Consider the following 18,915-nt stretch of genomic DNA (forward strand, 5'->3'; position numbering starts at 1 on the left):
AAATTAAGGGAATTTTTTACCAGCAGACCTGACTGCAAGAAAGGTTAAAACTTCTTCAGAGATTAAAAAGATAGGTATTAGCAACAAGATTTACATAAAGAATGAAAACTCTTACAGAAAGAATAAAGGAAAATAAAAATAATACTATTAAGCACATACACACTTAGAATTATATACATATATACATCACTTCTTTACTTAAGATGTATATAAACAAAGGCAAAAATCCTAAAAGATGGGTAATTTTAACTATTTCAAAATCACAATCTATGGCATACATACAAATACCATGAACCAAACTGAAAAGCCAATTACTACCTAAGGAAAGTTGTTAATAGTCTTAGTACCTTTATTTTAATACCTTAAAAAAACAACATTTATAGTGTGGGGAGGGAGAAAGTAAAAGATGGACTTCTCTAGTCAATTTGGGAGATGTTATATAGGCTCCTTCCCATTTAGAGCCAGTCGTCATCTGCAGATGCAGATGCAGTTTTTGCTGCTCTGTGCTATAGACTTAAAGGAATGTGTGCATTCTGGCCCTTGTCAAGAAGACTGCAGTTGTCTACAGCAGTAAATGGTTGGATAAATCTTAATCAGAAATGAAGTACCGGAAGGCCATTATGGTGACAGATCTTAGCCAAACCTTCCAGTCCAGCTTTATCCACCCGAAATTCTGATCTCCACCTGCAAATTTCTGATCTCCATCTGATTTCCTTATGTATTTTTTCAATCAGTACAGAATTCAATGGGGCAGAAGGGGGGTATATTGTCTGCTCCCCAGACCCAAGCAGTTATCTCCAACAACAACCATGTTTTTTAACTTCATCTAAATGTTTCACAAACCAAATATTCACAACTAAAATGGCAAGGGTGGAGATATAGAGAAAGAAATATACAGATGAAAAGAGATAAAATTTGTTTTAAAGGGAAAAAAAAGGAATAGTTCTTTAGTAGATCAGAGAGCACTTTCCCTCTTGCACTTTGAGTACCATGAGGCATCAGAAGGATGGACTCACATGTGGATTTACACTATAAAGCTAATAAAGTTTAAACTTTCAGTTCATACACTTGACAAGGGCCCCATCCAAAAGTCATAGGCATGATTTTATATTCATAATTTTGTACTTTTTTTCCTTAAAAAGGACCCTAGAAATTATAAAAGTTAGAGGCTTCACAAAACCTGAATCCACTCTGGATGAAACCCACGAGGGAAAGCAGAATAAAGTCAAATGAATTCTAGATTGGAACTTTAAATTTTAATACAACTAAGAAGGTTCTGAAACTCATATCTTATTATAAATATTCTAGAATTGGAGCGCTTAGGTGGCTCAGTCAGTTAAGTGTCCAACTCTTGGTTTCGCCTCAGGTCATGATCTCACGGTTTTCATGGTTTTCAGGAGTATGAGCCCTACCTCAGGCTCCATGATGACAGAGCTTGCTTAGGATTCTCTTTCTCTCCCTCTGCTCCTCCCATACTCATGCTGTCTCTCTCTCAGAAATAAAATAACAAACCTTAAAAAAAATAAAATAAAAAATAAAAATAAATATTCTAGAATATTACAGCTAAATGAAACAAAATCAGTACAAGTGGTTACTTCATAGTTTACCATAATGAAAGGCTAAAACCCTTCTAAAAGTCTCCTATTTCCCCTCCTCAAAAAGGGAGCTTATCATTACACTGTTATGTTGGCTATTATGATAGCACCTAGGAAAATGTTTATGATCTGATGTTAAATGAAAAGATAAAATATTACAATAACTTTTATCAAGAAACCTACATGGGGCGCCTGGGTGGCTCAGGTATGATCTCACAGTTTATGGGTTTGAGCTCCGCGTCGGGCTCTGTGTTGACAGCTAGCTCAGAGCCTGGAGACTGTTTCAAATTCTATGTCTCCCTCTCTCTCTGACCCTCCCCTTTTCATGCTGTCTCTCTCTCTCAGAAATAAATAAAACGTTAAAAAAATTTTTTTAAAAGAAACCTACATTAAAGAAACTTGCAAAGAATAATGGACTTGTTAGTATGTGAAACAAGGATTACCTTTTATTTCCTCTTTATTCAAATAATCTATAATTACTTGGATAATTTAAAAAAATTTTTAAATTTCATTTGTAAGTAATCTCTACACCCACTTTGAGGCTTGAACTCAACTCCAAGATTAAGAGTTCCATGCTCCTCTGACTGAACCAGCTGGGCACCCTTATAATTTAAATTTTTAAGTTATAATTTCAAACTATGTCTATAAAGAAATAAAAATGATCTTGTGTAGCTTTAAAACTCCTAAAACCAATTCCATAAAGCTCCAAAATATTTTTAGCAACTGTATTATTCTCAGTGTATAACTTTCTCAAGATGACTACTTTGATGAATAGTATTATTTTATGTCTTATTATTTTATAGGCATACCATAACTGCATTGCTTCCTTCAGAACTATGCTCAGAAGCTTTTAAGGAAGACAGGTACCCATTCTGATTTAATCTAGATTACTGTACTTTTCCTGCCTTCTTTGGGCTCCTCCCTTGAAAAGAGCTCCCACTTACTATGACTGACAGTGCTTGTGCTTTTAGCAACTACCTTACCTACCTCCCACCTTTAATGCTGTTCTAATATAGAAAGATGACTATTACTATTAGACATTACTATTTATTAAACTAGCATTCTTACTTTTATAAAACTTAAGTTACTATATTTGATCATGAACCTAGACTAAAACAAAATGTTATATGACTTCTGTGCATCACTGTATTTATTCAGAAAAATTTCATCCCCATCCAAGATAATTAGGTTGCTCCTACCTGGACTATAAATCAGTATATTACATCAATTATGTAAAACTATATGTACTATAACATGAATAACCAGACGAATGGTAAAAAAAAAATTTTTTTTAAATGCAACAGTTCTCCTTAAAACTATCTTTCATTTAAGTACTGGCAATTTCTTTTTAGCCTTTAATGTTAATCTAACAGTGCTTATTTTAGATCATATTTGAAAACTATAGCTTAGAAAGGCCAACTGAATCCATATTTTTCTTAACCATAATGGCTACATGAGTAAGTTACAAACTATTTTATCAGATTCTCTTAAATTAAAAACCAAATAAAAATATCTACATACCATAATTTTTTTCCTAAATAATCAACATGGTCTTAAATTCTGTCAAAATGCAGTTAAATAATCAATACATACAGTTCTACCTTAATGCAGTTTACAGTGAAAACAACCTTAAATCATAAAGCATTATCACAAAGCATTTAGGCTATAATATTATAATCTCATGATTAGATACCGAATTGTCCCAAACTATCTCTGTCATTACTAAATTAATAAGAGTTTTTATTGTGTAATCAAATTCAAGTATGGAATGTTTCCCTGACTCCGTAAATCAAAGGCAGCAAATATGCTATCACTCCAAAATTTATCTCAGAGGCTTCTGAAGCATTTTATTTAATTGTAGTTGAAGGTTGAAAAGCCTCTGATGCTGCCTAAGAGTCAAGAATTCTGTTCTTTGGGATTCTCATAATCCCAGAATTAAATCTATAAATACAATCAAATAAAAAATAAGAAAAAGTTGAAATTCTTTAAAGGATACAGACACACATTTTCCCCTGTATTTGAGAATATGACAATGAATCACTGTGGAAAATTGACAATAAAGGAACTATCACATAAAATGTTTTCCATAGTGGAGAAATAGACTTAGGTTCTTTCTTCCTCTACTAATTTGACTATCAACTCTTTAAAAAAAATTATTTAGAAACTAAGAAATTATTTTACACAGACACACACACCCCAAATTCCCGTCACAATTCAAATTTAATGTACATTTTATAAAAATCTATCTTTAAACTGCCAAGTTAGCAAAAATTAGGAGGAAAGAGTGAAGAAACTTTAGTCATGTTAAAAAGCCAGGGGTTTTCCATAATTTTTTTGAAAGTAAATAGATGTCTATTTTTAGGAACAAACAATAATATGAACTGCCAGTGATTTTACTCCTTCCAAAGAGGAAAGAAATAGTTAATCTGAATGTCAAAACTTTAACTCCTGTAACATCACCATTTGATTTATACATCAGACAAGTGTAATCCTATGAGGCAGAGCACTGGGCAAAGCCTACAGCAGCAAAAAAAAAAAAAAAAAGTAAACTCTGAATTACATTAAACAAAAAGACAATAGCAACAAAGAGAAAGTAAATGTATCACTATTAATAACAATTTATAATTGTAGTTTTTATAGTTTACAAGCATTTTCACATTCATTACATCATTTGAAGATCATTTTATCTTCCCATTCACTGAGAACAGAAGTAAGCACCATTTCTATGAAATGAAGTTATACATATAAAACACTTGAAATATCCCTAGTTTACAATAAGTATTCAATAAGTGTTAGTTATTATTATTATTGTCTGTTACAGATGAAGGTTTGGAGGTCAAGATGTCTTGCCATTGGAGGGAAAAGCAGGAAACCATTGAAGAAACATGGGCACCAATGGTAAAGAAGGAAGAGATTCAAATCAAGTAAAAAATAAAAAAAGACCAAAACAGTGGTGCCTGGGTGGCTCAGTTGGTTAAGCATCTGACTCCTAGTTTTGGCTCAGGTCATGATCTCAGGGTTCCTGAGTTTGAGATCTGTGTAGGGCACTGTGCTGAAGGTGTGGAGCCTGCTTGGGATTCTCTCTCTCTCTCTCTCTCTCTCTCTCTCTGCCCCTACCCTGCCCATGCTTTTTCTCAACATAAATAAATAAATAAATAAACTTTTTAAAAAATAGCAAAGGGAAGTCAGAGTGGTCATGAGGAAGATTAGATGGTAGCTGGGGCACCTGGGTGGCTCAGTCCGTTAAGAGTCTGACTTCGGCTCAGATCATGATCTCACAGTCCGTTGGTTCAAGCCTCGCATCAGGCTCTGTGCTGACAGCTCAGAGCCTGAAGCCTGCTTCGGATTCTGTGTCTCCCTCTCTCTGTCTCTGTCTCTCAAAATAAAATAAAGACATAAGAAAAATTAAAAAAAAAAAAAAAAATTAGACGGTAGCCAGTCAGCTAGTCACAGGCTTAATTATAGAGTTTCAACCTAGGACAAAACAAAAAGAGTGCTTTATGGCATCTCATCAGTCAGACACTCCTGGACAGGTTCATCTCAAATAAGAGACTATCATAACAATTCCCAGGTTCAGGATCAAAAAATCACACATACCCCTATTTTTCCTTGCTGAGAAATCTATCTTGAGACACTCAAATATCATTAGAAGTGTGTTTGGTTCTTTATTTTAATCTTCAAAATATAAAGGACAATGGTGAATGGTTTTTATTCTATCCTATTTAATAAGATGAAGAAGCTGTCCATTAAGATCATGTCAAGCCAGTTTTTCTAATCAGCTCTTCTATGGAGGAAACAACTGAGCTACGCTGGCCTTCTGCCAAAGGTGTATAGCACACAGGAAACATGCAACACTTTATTAGAGATGGGTATGTTTTGTTAAAAAGCAATACTATGGCGAAAAAAGATCCTAGCAATTAGAAGTAGCTTCCTAAAATACAAATACAAAATAATCACAAACTTCTCAGTTATATTTGATCAATAATCTTCATGTCATTGAGGTGCCTGTGTGGCTCAGTCAGTCAAGCACCCATTTCGGCTCAGGTCATGATCTCACAATTTGTGAGTTCAAGTCCCAGACTGGGCTCTCTACCTGCAGTAGAGAATCTGCCCCTCCCCTGCTTGTTCTCTCTGTCTGTCTGTCTCTCTCTCTCTTTCAAAAATAAAATAATTTTTTAAAAAAAGAATCTGCATGTCAAAACCAACTGCTGAACTAGTTTTAGTATGACAGGGACAAAACTAAAACAACTCAGCCAAATGCAAAGCTGAAGGAGGATTTTATTTAATTCAACTCAATTTACTCAAAACTCCAACATCCTTCCCTATATTCAAAATATTCTATTTCTTATTATTGACTATGTAAGATACTGTCCTTTTGCATCACACCTTAGAAACTGAAAGAGGGGCACCTGGGTGACATAGCAGGTTAGGCATCCAACTCTTGGTTTCAACTCAAGTAATGATCTCACAATTCGTGGGATTGAGCCCCATGTCAGAAATAAACATTAAAAAAAAAAAAAAAAGGAAGAAGAAGAAGAAGAAATTGAAAGAACCACAGATAGCCCTAATTAATCACTAAGCTCTTTTCTGAAGAACAAAGATAGGGTAGAGTTTACAACTCTGTTTACTTAAGACTAAATAAGAATTCATTTTTTGCAGTAGGATTTAAGTTACTATGTTTACACTGTGCAGCCAGATTTTTTTAACTTCATATTTTTTAAAAGTTACTATTAAAATGTTGTTTTATATACAGTAACAATGTTAACAAAAATAACACACATACTAAAACATGAAGAAAATTACAGCAAGGCCCATTTTAGTTAAAACCTAAAAAGTAGTCAAAAGGCAAAAAAGGACATTATGTACAGCTGAACACAAAGAATAATGATGGTGGCCTCATAAGAAACAACATAAACCAAAGACAATGGAACAAAACCTGTAATGGACTGAAAGAACAAAAGTATGTGTCAACCTAGAATTGCTATCCCCATTAAAAATATCTAAGGCAATTAGGGACTTGTTCAGACATAAAAAAGTGAAAAGATTCATCACCAGTAGACATTCAGTGTAATTATTTTTTAAAAAAAATCCTTCAGGATTAAGAAAAATAGTATCAAATGAAAACCTGCATCTACACAAAGGAATGAGGGGCACTGGGAATGGAAAATTAATGAGTAAATATAATTTAAAGGAATTTTTGATCTCTTTAAAAGATACCTGTTTAAAATAATATAACAATGTATTATAGAATTTATATGTAAAAGTAAAATATATAATAACAGTAGCAAAAAGCCAGGAGAGAGGAAATGGAAGTATAATGATTAAGGGTCTTACACACAACACAGTATATTATATACCATAAACCCTAAAGCAACCACTAAAAAAAAAAAAGAAATCACAAGAAAGTGCACTGCTAGTAAGTCAACAAATGATATAAAATGGAATAAACAAAATACTCAGTTAATCCTAAGGCAGAGAAAAAGGGAGACAGGGAACAGATGTAACAAATAAAAAACAAATAGTAATGCAGCAATTTAAACCCACCCATATCAATAATTACATTAGCTGTAAATGCTCTAAACACCACCATTTACAACGGGGATTATGAAATTGGATGAAAGTCCCAACTACATACTGCCTACAAGAAACTCACTTTAAATAAAAAGATACAAACAGGTTAATATCAAGAGTGGGAAAAGATCGACAATCCTGACATCAATCAACAGAAAACTGAAGTGGCTAATCAGACCAAATAGGTTTCAGAACAAAGAATATTACCGAGAATAAAAAGGGTCATCTCATCATGAAAAGGAGGTTAATTAGTCAAGAAGACATGACATTCTTACATGACATTCCTACACATTTACGTGCCCAATCATAGTACCTGAAAATACATGAAGCAAAAAGTAACAGGGCTTCAGGGGAAAATAGACAAATTCACAATTATTTTCAGAGACTTCAAAATCCCTCAATCTATAACTGATGGAACAAGTACTCAGAAAGAAAATAAAGGATACAGAGGAACAACTTTACCAACCAACTTGACCTGACATTTACTGCATGCTCCACCCCTGTAACAGAATATACATTTTTCACGTTCACACAGAACACTTACGGAGACAGTTTATATTTATATATTGAGGCATAAAACAAATAAGTTTAAGGATTTATGCAAAGGGATTCAAAAAATTCAAATGTATGCTGCCTTCTTCCATAATACACAGTTGTAACTGGTAAGTAACTGTCAGCTAAAATCCCCATTTCCAACCTCCCCCCTTGCATATAGAGGTCTTCATCAATAAACTAAGGATAAAAGGGGCCAAAAAAGCTCAGAATGGGAACCTCCTCACCCCTTTCTTGCCCCTAACCACAGATGACAGCAGAAAACTTCCAAAGCCTGGATGGTAGAATAATATGGCAGGAGGTACCCAAGACCCTGAATCAATCACCCATGTATATAGGAAAACCACCCACCAAAATGATCACCTAATATATGAATTGGGGGGAAAAAAGTCATTTCCTGTGTTTAGCCAATAAAATTGTGGGCTTTGTTTTAAAAGGAGTAAGCATCACTCTACAGGAAGCTTCTAAAGAGCCTTATGCTGAGTGCCATGATTTGATTTACATTTTAAAAGGATCACTCTAGCTGTTATATTAAGAATAGTCTGTAGAAAGGCAAGTGTGGAAGCAGATTGACTAGTTAAGACATTGCAGTAATCCAGAGAAGAGAGGATAGTAGATAATCCTGAACTAGGGTGATTAACAGTGCAAGTGCTGAGGGCATTAGTAGTTGTGTTCTAGAAATATTTGAAGGTAAAGTTAACAAGATTTTTCTGACAGATTAGATGCAGAGTGTGAGAAAAAGAAAAGGCAAGTAAAACCCTGGCAACTCTAAGGATACAGTGGCCATCAACTCAGATAGGGAAGGTAAAAGATAAAATAGATTTGGGATGAGGCAGTGGACAGAGATCTCAGAAGATCCATTTTGAACACACTGAGCTTGAGATGTCTACTAATTACTCAAAGACAAATTCAAGTGGGCAGCCAAATTACTACAAAATAAGCCTGAATTGCAAATATATATTCAGTTGGGTTAGAGGCATTAAGGGAGAAACTTGCTGGGATGAGCACTGGGTGTTATACATAAGGGATGAATCACTGGAATCTACTCCTGCAATCATTATTGCACTATATGCTAACTTGGATGTAAATTAAAAAATTAATTTTAAAAATGTGCCTTCTGGGGCGCCTGGGTGGCTTAGTCGGTTAAGCGTCCAACTTTGCTTAGGTCATGATCTCGCGGTTCCTGGGTTCGAGCCCTGCGTCGGGCTCTGTGCTGACTGCCAGCCCAGAGCCTGGAGCCTGTTTCAGAGTCTGTCACTCCCTCTCTCTCTGACCCTCCCCTGCTCATGCTGTCTCTCTCTCTCTCCTAGAAATAAATAAAACATTAAAAAAAAAATTAAAAATGTGCCTTCAAAAAAAGGGAATATATATTTGGAAGTTGTCAGCATATGAATCACTAACAAAGGAAGAGTTAATAAAGAAGAACTGAGCCCTGGGTTATTCTTTATGCTAAGAGGTTGAGGAGAAAAGGAGAATCCAACACAGAATTCGGAGAAGTGACCAATGAGGTGAGAAGAAAACCAAGATTATACTATCTTGGAAACCAAGTAAAGAAAATCTATCACAAAAGAGGAAGTGATCAATTGTGTCAAATTCTACTGATAGGTCAAATAAAATGAAGAACAAAAATTGACCATAAGATTTAGGGAAATTACTGGTGAGTTTGGCAATTGGAGTCAGTAAGACAAGTTTTTAGTTTTACTGCAAAGGGAAGCCAAAATATGGAACAGAGGTTGGTTGAGAAAAGGGGAGTCAAGAGAAAATATTGTTTTGGTCACCTAACAGGCAGTTAATCCATAGTTAACAGGCAGAAAAGCAAAAGTATATAAACAGTTACTAGTGGGTGGGTATAAAACTGTAAGTAGTTAGGCTACAGTGAATCATAACTAGAAAGTCCAGATATGTATACGACTATCCCTCAAAAGTGGTCTTTCTGGAAACCAGTGTTGGAATATTCATTTTTATTGCCATTCTGCTACGTGCCAAAAGCTATTACAAGTCTTAAGGGAATGGTAGACAGACATCCTGGGGTTACCTTAATTGAGACCAATTTTTCTAGTGACTACTCTATGGCACTAGTATCCTATCCAGGACTCATAAGTGAGGCACTAATTAGCAATTCTAAAATAACTTCATTCCAATTAACCCAAAGTCCTCTAAACAGTGACTACCGTGAGTTTGGCAAACAATTTCAGAAGGAGAGGAGTCTATCATTCTTGGGAACATCTTACAGATACCGTTGCACAGTTTCAGGCACTTTAAATACCACCAAATTCCAAAGAACAGTATCAAGTTTAGTCCCGGAATTACTTCATAAACTTAGGGGGATTTTAAGAACATAGAGAGTAACAGAATTTTCAACCAGTGAAGAGGACTACATAATCCATTCTGAGTCACTGTCTTCATTTAAAAGATTATATCCTAATGTATTCATAAATTCACATAGTGGTGTTAGAAGCATTCAAACAACAAACATTATTTTAAGTGCTTACACCCTATAGAGAATAAAATTATAAAGCATATAATTCTAATATTTATGTACAAAGGTTTCATTGCAATTCCATCAGTCAGCATTAGCTACGCAGGCCTCTGAAGACTTAGAAAAAGCTACTTTGTATAAGCAACAAATTGCAATGCTAACACCTAAGTAGTAAGCTAAGTAACAGTTTTCACTGACTCCATGTCATCTTCCATTAGAAAAATTAAGTATACATTTTAATAAAATGACACACCCCAAAGAACTTTTCTCATAACTAATGTGTTTGTATCCTAAGTATTACGCACAAGCTGCATGTTATAATACGTTAATATTAAAAACAAAGAAATAAAAAACACACTTACAAACAAACCATCTACTCCATGTCAGTGATTCCCACTAATAAAAGGATCGCATATGCCTTTGCAAATCTGATAAATGCTATGCATATAATTTCAGGGAATTTATGGGTGCCTTGAAGCCTATATAGAGGTCCTTTGAGGTTTAAAGAATCTCTAATTAGTAGAAAACATGGAGTTCAAAATCAATCCAAAAACATGAAAAAAAATTAAGAGATGAAAAGAGGAACTATAATATGTGGAAAAAAAACTGTAACATACAGTGGGAAATGAATTATTTATTAATATTTGCCATAAGTGGCCATTCATTGAGAGAAATTACAATAAATCTCTACAAATATATGAATGCCTTAAAGAACTAAATATAAGGACTAAAATTTATAAAATACTATAATGAAATCTAGAGAACATACATAATCTTGGATGGGTCTTCAAGAAACAGAAGAAACCTAGTTGCCTAAATAGATTTGCCTGTGTAAATTTTATAACTTTTGCCTAAGCTAGCAGAAAGCTTTACACTTACAGAAAACCACCACAGGCTTTTCTTTTTTTTTCTACAACAGAAATAAACTATTGCAGTCATTTCATTGGGTAATACAATTATGTTCATTATATGGATATAAACAAGAAGCAGACATTACACTAAACCAATTTCTTTGTGTCAGAAATTAGATTTTCTCAGAATTATATTCATTCTTAGCAATAAATGCAATTAAACATTGATATTACCGTTTAAAAATTCTACTCAAACTGCTAAATCTTAGTGTAGTGTCAATATAAAGTCCCAAGCAGCCTGGTCTGATTAAAGAAGCACACGATGTGGAATCACACTTCACATGGGTTCCAATCCTGACTCTGCCACTAATGGCTACGTGCTCAAGTTATAACTTTGAAGTCTGTTCCCACATCTGTAAAAATAGTTGGTGTTCTTGGAAGATTACATACAAATATCACGTATGGAAGTGCCTAGTACGGAGTCTGATTATCAACTATGCCTTCTCTGCATTCCTTCCCTAAGATTACTAACTGGTAACATCTGTTTTAGTACTCCTTTTTATGAGACTTTTCTTTTTTAAAAAAATCAAGACTGACGATATTAAGTTATACATTTTATTTGCCATGTTGCTGCAGCTCCAGACCATTATTAGTTCCTCCAGGTGTTTTGTATTTGAGCTCCTTTTCTTAGTTTGAGTACTTGGTTTGATCCATATATACTCTTTCTGATGGAATTTAAAGGTTTCTTACCAAAAAATCATGAAAAAAACCCACATTATTTTCTACCTGTGGCTTTCTACGTGTTATGATAATCCTCTTTTTTTAAATCATTTAGGTTGTGTCTATGGAACCCATTTTCAAGTATTACGAGAAAATCTGAGGCAAAAATGGAACCTAAGAAAGTGAAGTTATCCTTACCACTGTAATGTGTCTAAGAAATCTAAATAGCAATATAACAAAGAATAAGTACATATCTGAATTTTAATATAACTTTCAAATTTCTCCAAGAGTCATTTTTTTTTTCAGTAAAGCTGGATCATTAAAGAGGCCAGAATGTGACCCCGAATGCTTAAGTGGATCCAAACCAAAAATAAAGGTGTATTGGCCAACCTTCAATATTTAAGGTGAACAATTTTTCCATCACACAAGATACATATAAATAAAATCATGGTAAATAAATTTGATCTCTCTTCAAAACTGTGTAGGCTAAGTTTTACCCTAGAGTTGAAGACTGGAGTTAATCTTAGCACCTCATTCAACTTTAGTTGCACTTCAATTAGATTTATTTGATGCTCTTTGATAGACTCTTCAAAACGTTTTCAAGGCTTTTAGCAAAGTCTGCCAAAACTGCAAATAGGCAGCTATACTTGTAATAGTAGAATTATTTGCTAATACATTTTACCTTAATATTAATAATCACCCACAGCAGCATCTAGCTGTTACTCAGTCTAAATGATTTTGCTGCTGAAATTTTATTGCTTGCTTCTCAAAAACTATTTAAAACGACGCCGAGGTGAAAGTGTATGTATAAAAACACTTTACATTTCTTTTCCATACTTAAATTATAGCCTCTTGAGCTGATTTTTAAATGCCATGTACATTAAACGTATTGCAGACATCCTTCAACACTCCCTCTACATCCAAAATTCCTCCCAAATGCCAAAGTTCCTTACTAATCTGAAAGTACCTATTATTTGTGCATTTTTCTGGTCTTTCACAACTTCGTACTCCCACATTTTGGACTCTAGATCTCTCATTAAAGTAATCACTCTTAACTCCTTAAGGTACTTAAGCATGTGGTTAATTTATTGTATAATCTTACTTTTCCTTCCACAAACTTCAATCTCACTGTAATTCTCCTTCAGTGTGCCCTCCTCTTCCAAATTCATTACATCAACATTGCCGGGAACGACGATCAACATTCCTATTCTTAAGCCCAAAATACTAACAAAATTTAGCTCCTCTAAAAGAAGGAAAAACAAGAGTTTAAATGCCTGGGTGCCTCCTCACTGTGCCTTACTGAAAAGCTTTTCATTTGCTTTCCTCTCCTACCTGGCAGCCTACTTCTCCCGTCAGTTGTGTGGTCCCTTGCTGCCCCCAGCACAAGAGTGCAACTCACTACAGTGTATTTCTTTTACTCACCATCATTCTCAGTATCTCCCTCCATTTCGAAGCATCTATCCCTTCGTGAACCTCCCCATCCCCAAAAGATCTATATCCAGGTGCCAACATCTCACATTGGAACACCCCTGGACTGGCACTGCCCGGGCTTTCGGGAGACTCAAGAAACACGCAAGGCTGAGCGTTTCTGCCTCCTCCGGCAGTTCCCGCTCCCTACTGAGTTCCGTCTTCTTTAGCTGTCTCCCCCTTGGAATGCCTCCTCGGGTAACCCTTAGGAGGCACGGGAAAGCCCCCCACCCTAGCAGCCTCTGCCCCGTGACCTCGCGAGCCCAGCACACCACTCACGCTTAATTCACACCGTTCTTGGAGCCTGTGTTCTCGCTGCCCCCAGTCCCGGGTCCCTTCGCAAGCTCTTTCGGCTTCCTGCCCCCGAGCCAGATCGCAGGTTAGACGAAAGCCCACTTGCTCGGGTTGCAACGCCTCCCCGGCCCGGCCCCTTCATGACCAGTCAGCACCGAGTGGCTCTGCTCTTACCCAGCTTCGATCGGGACTCCTCCAGCTTCTGGATTTGGTTCTCCAAGAAGAGCATCGCCACTGCGAAGGCCACCACCGCCAGCAGCTGCAACTTGGGCGGCATCATAATCCTAAGGAGCCCCATGAAACCCGCTGCTCGGGATCAAGACATACCGCGGGGGGCGGGGAACGAGGCCCCGGAGGCGAGTGAGACGCCGGGGGAAGCCCACCGAGCCGGGAGAAAGGCAAGGAGAGCGCGACAGCGAGAGAACCACCGCAGCGACCCCCCTTCTTGTCTCTCCAGTCCCCCGCCCCCAGGCGCCAGCACCAACGCCGCCGGTGATCGCTTCTCCGGGACCGACTCAGCGGCCGCCCCCTCCAAAAGCCCGCGCAGCAAACACAGCGCGAAGTGGCTGCCGGGCTCTCGCCTCTCTCTACCGCTTCAGTCCCCGACCCCCGCGCCCGCCAGCCCGCCCGCCTCCTTCTCTTCCTTCCTTCCCTCCCTCCTTTGCTCGCGGCCGCGCGCTCCTCCGCCAGCGCTGCGGCTGCGCCGCCCTCGGCCCCGCCCCCTGCCCATCCCCCTTAGCCACCACGCGCACGCATCCACGTACGCTGCTCGGCAACCAGAGGCTCCACCCTCTCCTCCCGTTCCGTTGTGCCTATTGGACCGGAGAACCCGGAGCTTCTCCCTTGGTTCGTGTTACGGTTGGTTTCCTTTGCCGCAGGTGTCAACCAAAGCGGCATTCGATTGGGTAAACTCGGAAAAGGGGGCAGACCCAGACTGGCGAAGGCGGAGCTTCTTGGCTGCTTGACGAAATGTCGTGAATAAAAGGAAGAAGCGCGGAGCCTCACAGATTTGGGGAGTTTAGGAAAATGCCTGATAGGGGTGGTCAAGAGGCCCCCGCGACTTTATATTTATGTCAAATATAAAGGTATTCGACCATCTTTAAGCTTCCATATACCCTTAGGTAATACTCGTCTCTGCAGAGTAACAGATTTCATGGCAGCGGGCGTTAGCAGCCTGTTTTGGATCAGGCTCTGGAGTGGACGGCCCTAGCTGAGGGGGCCTCTGGGTGGTTGGAGACCTACGGAAGATGGTAACGATGGCGGCTGGGCCCGGTGGATGGCTCCTGCCGGCGTTTGGGCTGCGGTTGCTGTTGGCAGCTGTACTTCAGGCGGTGAGTGGAGATCATCTCCGCGGCAGCCTAGGCGCGAGTGGGGGATATTGGCGCTGAGGAAGACGAAACATTCGGACCTGAGTGGGAGCCACGCTTGGAGAGGGTGGGAGGACTCCGCTTCCTTGGCCGCTGCTGTGGCGGAATGCTACGTGGCTTCATTCCTGACTTGATGCTTTTACTTTCCCGCCCGGATTTCTAGCGGTTCTTTCTCCCGACTTAAGAATATCTTGAGTGGTATTTACATTCTTTTGCAAGAGCTCCCGCTAAAAACAGTCTGTAAACTACACAGTGAGACGGGGTTGGGGTGGAAGGCAGTAAACCTTGGGAAGGAAGAAAGATTGTTTTTAAACGGACGAAATACAAGGAACTACCGTTCCTTGTGACAAGGCTCCCTAAATCTTAGAAGAAAGCCCCAAGTCTTTGGTCCAGGGCACACTTTCTGTTTACTTTTTTCTCTGAATTGTTAGTGATCTCTAATTCACTGTTAGACAAACCTTGTATCTGTGATGTTATTCACGTGCTGCTGGATGCCTTTTAGTGCCATTTGTGACTTTTGACAACGTTTCAATAAAAGCTACTCCGTAGCAAAGCAGAATTTTTTCTTTTTTTTAATAATTTATTTATTTTTGAGACAGAGACAGAGCATGAGTGGGGGAGGGGCAGAGAGAGAGAGGGAGACACAGAATCTGAAACAGGGTCCAGACTCTGAGCTGTCAGCACAGAGCCTGATGTGGGGCTCGAACCCACGAACCGTGAGACCATGACCTGAGCCGAAGTTGAACGCTTATCCGACTGAGCCACCCAGGCGCCCAGAATTTTTTTCTTTGAAATTCATTTTCTAAAATAATAGCCTTCGTCTCATTTAAAATCGAGTAGTGTTGATTTTTTAATTTAGTTTTTCTCCATTAACACAACAGATGCCTCCTTAATCTTTGAATGGGGTAGGGCTAATTTTGTCTTATTTTTCTATTCCCTTGGGTACAACTTAATATTGGTTAACTCCTAAGAATCTTACGATCCATGTTTTGCTACGTGAATGAATAACTTTTTCAGGCATTGTGGGAGCTTTTTCATGCTTCATTTAGTCAACGTAATTCTTCAGGTATTCACTTTGCTGAACCTGCTGAAAAGTTTTCTGCAAAGAGACCTGGTTTGATTGATTTATCTAAGGTTTGAGGGAGTTAGAGCCTATACCGAAGGCTTCTATAAACACCTCTGCTTTACTTTCATCAAAGAGTTTGAAAATCCTGGGGTACCTGGGTGGCTCAGATGATTGAGTATCTGACTTGGGCTCAGGTCATGATCTTGAGCCCTTGGGTTCAAGCCCACATCAGGCCTGGAGCCTGCTTTGTATTCTGTGTCTCCCTCTTTGTCTACCCCTACTCCTGCTCTTTCTCTTAAAAAATAAAACAAAAAGTTAACTTTTAAAACTAGTTTGAAGAGCTTGCCTTTTTTGCAACCATACCTGAAAGATGTGGGGGTTTTTTGTTTGTTTTTGTTTGTTTGTTTTTTAACCTCTCTAGTATTACGGTACTCTGTTATTCAGGCACTTGGTGCTTTAGAAATTGCTGAAAGACCCCTCTCTAAACTTTCTACTGGAGGTTGGTTTTTGTGTTTTGGGGGGAGGGTGCATGGGGAGTTTTTGGGGGGTTTTTTTGTTGGTGGTGGTTTTTGTTTTTTTGCTTATCTTGGATAATTTGAGTCCACCACCATGCAAAGATGAGGAATAACCTTTCACATTGACTTCCCCTCATTTCTCTTCAATTATCTTCTGCTGTGTAACCATCCCAAAACTTAGTGGCTTAAAATAACAAGAATTTCTCATTCTGTGGGTCTGTTGAGTAGTTCCTCTGTTGATTTCCTGTGTCTAATGTATGGAGCTGTGTTTAGCTAGCTAAACTGTAGGTAGCTGAACTGAAAGGCCCAAGATGGCTTCATTCTTAGTTGGTGCTGTCTGCCAGGGTGACTTGGTTCTCCTCCATGCGACCTCTCAGCTTCCTATAGGCCAGCCCAACTTCTTTTCATAGCAGTCTCAGGGCAGCACTCCAAGAGCAAAAGCTGCAATGCCTCCTGAAGCCGGCCTTTAAAATCATATATATCACTTCTACCTCACAGTATTTGTCAAAGCAAGTCATAGGGCCAGTGTAGATTTCAGAGATGGAGAAACAGACTCTATCTCTATATGGGTGGAGTGACATAGTCTGCAAGGAAATCTACATACCAGGATAAAAGGAATTTATGGCCATGAAATAATCTACCACAGTGACCATCCACAGAAATTAAGTCAAAGTTGGGTATCATCTTTGATTCTTTCCTTACATACCTCACCTCAGGCAATTGCCAAGTCTTGTTGATTTTTCTTCCTAAATATCTCTCAAAATCTATGCACTTAGTGTTAATCTCTCATTCAGGCCACTAACGTCTCTCTTCTTAGCAATAATAGCCTCTTGGCACACTCTTTCCATCAGAACCTAAATGGTTGGCTTTGCCAGCTTCCCATTTGCCCAAGCCAGCAAGTAGTCGTTTTAAAATCCTTCTCTTTGGCTCTTGGGATCGAATTAGTCATTAAACTCTTAAAAATTTCCAAACCAGTCCGCTTAATTCTGTCTCCACAGTCAGTACGTAAAATCAGGCCATTTTTACTTGCCTGGAATTCCCACAACAGATTCCTTAAACAAGGTTCTCTGTCTCATTTTTCTCCCTTTTTAGTCCAGTCTCTACGATGCATCCAAAGTCATCTTTTTAAAACTTAATAACTGTCATTATTAAAAATCCCTGTTCCCTGTTGGGTTTAAGGTAGAGTCTATTTTGAACATTCCTTAACCAGGCCTGTTTTACCTGATACATATTTGTCTAGCCAGGTTTAATTACCACATCGTATCTCTACTGTAAGAGCCAAAAGATAGAGCTGAAGAATTGGGGTTGTTTTAAGCATATCTCTCCCATACCATGCTGTCCCTAACCAGGCCTAAAGTGTTTACATAAAATCCAGAGCTTAATTTACATACCATTTCCAGATTTGCGAAGCCAGGTGTACTCTCTCCCTCCCGTATGCTATCATCATACCTTATACTCTATTGTGTTACACAGATGCACTGTCTTTACAGCTCTGTAACTGTGCACTGCCCCTGCTCCTTTGCCAATTAGAACGTAGCCAGAGAGAATACAGAGACCTTTTGGGGGGCTGATTTTTATATCGTGCCTCATGTATTTGTTCACTAAAATGTGTCTGACTTGTGAATGGCCTCCTAGTTCACTTGTGTTTGTTCCTTGTTATCAGAATCCTGAAGATAATCTGTAGTTTGTGTAGATTGGTGATGAACCCCACCCACTCCCACAAATGCAAAATGACACCAAAAGTAGAGTTCTGAGCAATTCACCGTTGCTGAACTATTTTAACTTCCCTAAGGTGTATTTCTATCTCTTTCTTCAGCGATAAGTAGTGTTTCTAAGAAAATAAGGCAATAAATTCCTTGAGAGTGAAAAGGGAAGTGTGGAGGATTGTTGGAAAAACACTAAGAAGTTAGAAAACTGCATTTCCCAGTTAGTCTGAAGGGGTGGGGGAAGGCCAGGTGGAATAAATAAGCCAAATCTTTGGAACCTGACAGCTGAGTGAAAAGAGAATGAGGAATTTCTTGGCACCTTGAGGTTGAGCCACTGGGATGATTAGAGGATTTAGCTCCTTCTTTGTTAATTTACACCTCTGAGTCCTTAGACTAGACAAGTTTTTATCACTGTGCCACTGTGTATCTCTAATTTAAAGTTAATAGTAATGCACAGTTACCAGCATTCCAATGAGGTGACAACTGGGAGGATATAAAGTGATTTAATCTGAAAATACATTCTGAATATGCTTAAGCAGTAGAAAAGTAATAGTTTAGTATGGCCTATGGGAGCTGTTCTCTGGAGCACCCCAGAACTAAGTGGTATTCAAGTCTTCATTCAGCTCCTACATAATATTTCTTCAATATTATGAAAGGCACTACACAGGAAGCAGTACAGAATGATACTCTGTATCTTTAATTCTGAAACATGACACCTCATCCCCTTTTCTT

The 18,915-nt window shown here is 38.3% G+C and overlaps 2 protein-coding genes across 4 annotated transcripts in view; one reads left to right on the forward strand and one right to left on the reverse strand.

Moving 5' to 3' along the window:
• The window catches only part of HS2ST1 (heparan sulfate 2-O-sulfotransferase 1), a 160,797-nt gene extending 146,684 nt beyond the window's left edge, over positions 1-14,113 (reverse strand). For both annotated transcript variants that reach the window (XM_039255745.1, XM_039255744.1), the window contains exon 1: positions 13,704-14,113. In XM_039255745.1, coding sequence (XP_039111676.1) covers positions 13,704-13,827 — 124 coding nt within the window. In that variant the 5' untranslated portion in view covers positions 13,828-14,113. The remainder of the gene's footprint in view (positions 1-13,703) is intronic.
• A 393-nt stretch (positions 14,114-14,506) lies between these two features.
• SELENOF (selenoprotein F) overlaps positions 14,507-18,915 on the forward strand; it is a 59,748-nt gene continuing 55,339 nt past the window's right edge. The window contains exon 1 of one of the 2 annotated variants that reach the window (XM_039255751.1): positions 14,507-14,860. In XM_039255751.1, the coding sequence (XP_039111682.1) occupies positions 14,777-14,860 (84 nt within the window). In that variant the 5' untranslated portion in view covers positions 14,507-14,776. The remainder of the gene's footprint in view (positions 14,861-18,915) is intronic. The other variant, XM_039255750.1, reaches the window with a different exon arrangement.

The sequence above is a fragment of the Hyaena hyaena genome, unplaced genomic scaffold, assembly GCF_003009895.1.
Source record: "Hyaena hyaena isolate Hyena2069 unplaced genomic scaffold, ASM300989v1 scaffold_544, whole genome shotgun sequence".
NCBI classification, from domain to species: domain Eukaryota; kingdom Metazoa; phylum Chordata; class Mammalia; order Carnivora; family Hyaenidae; genus Hyaena; species Hyaena hyaena.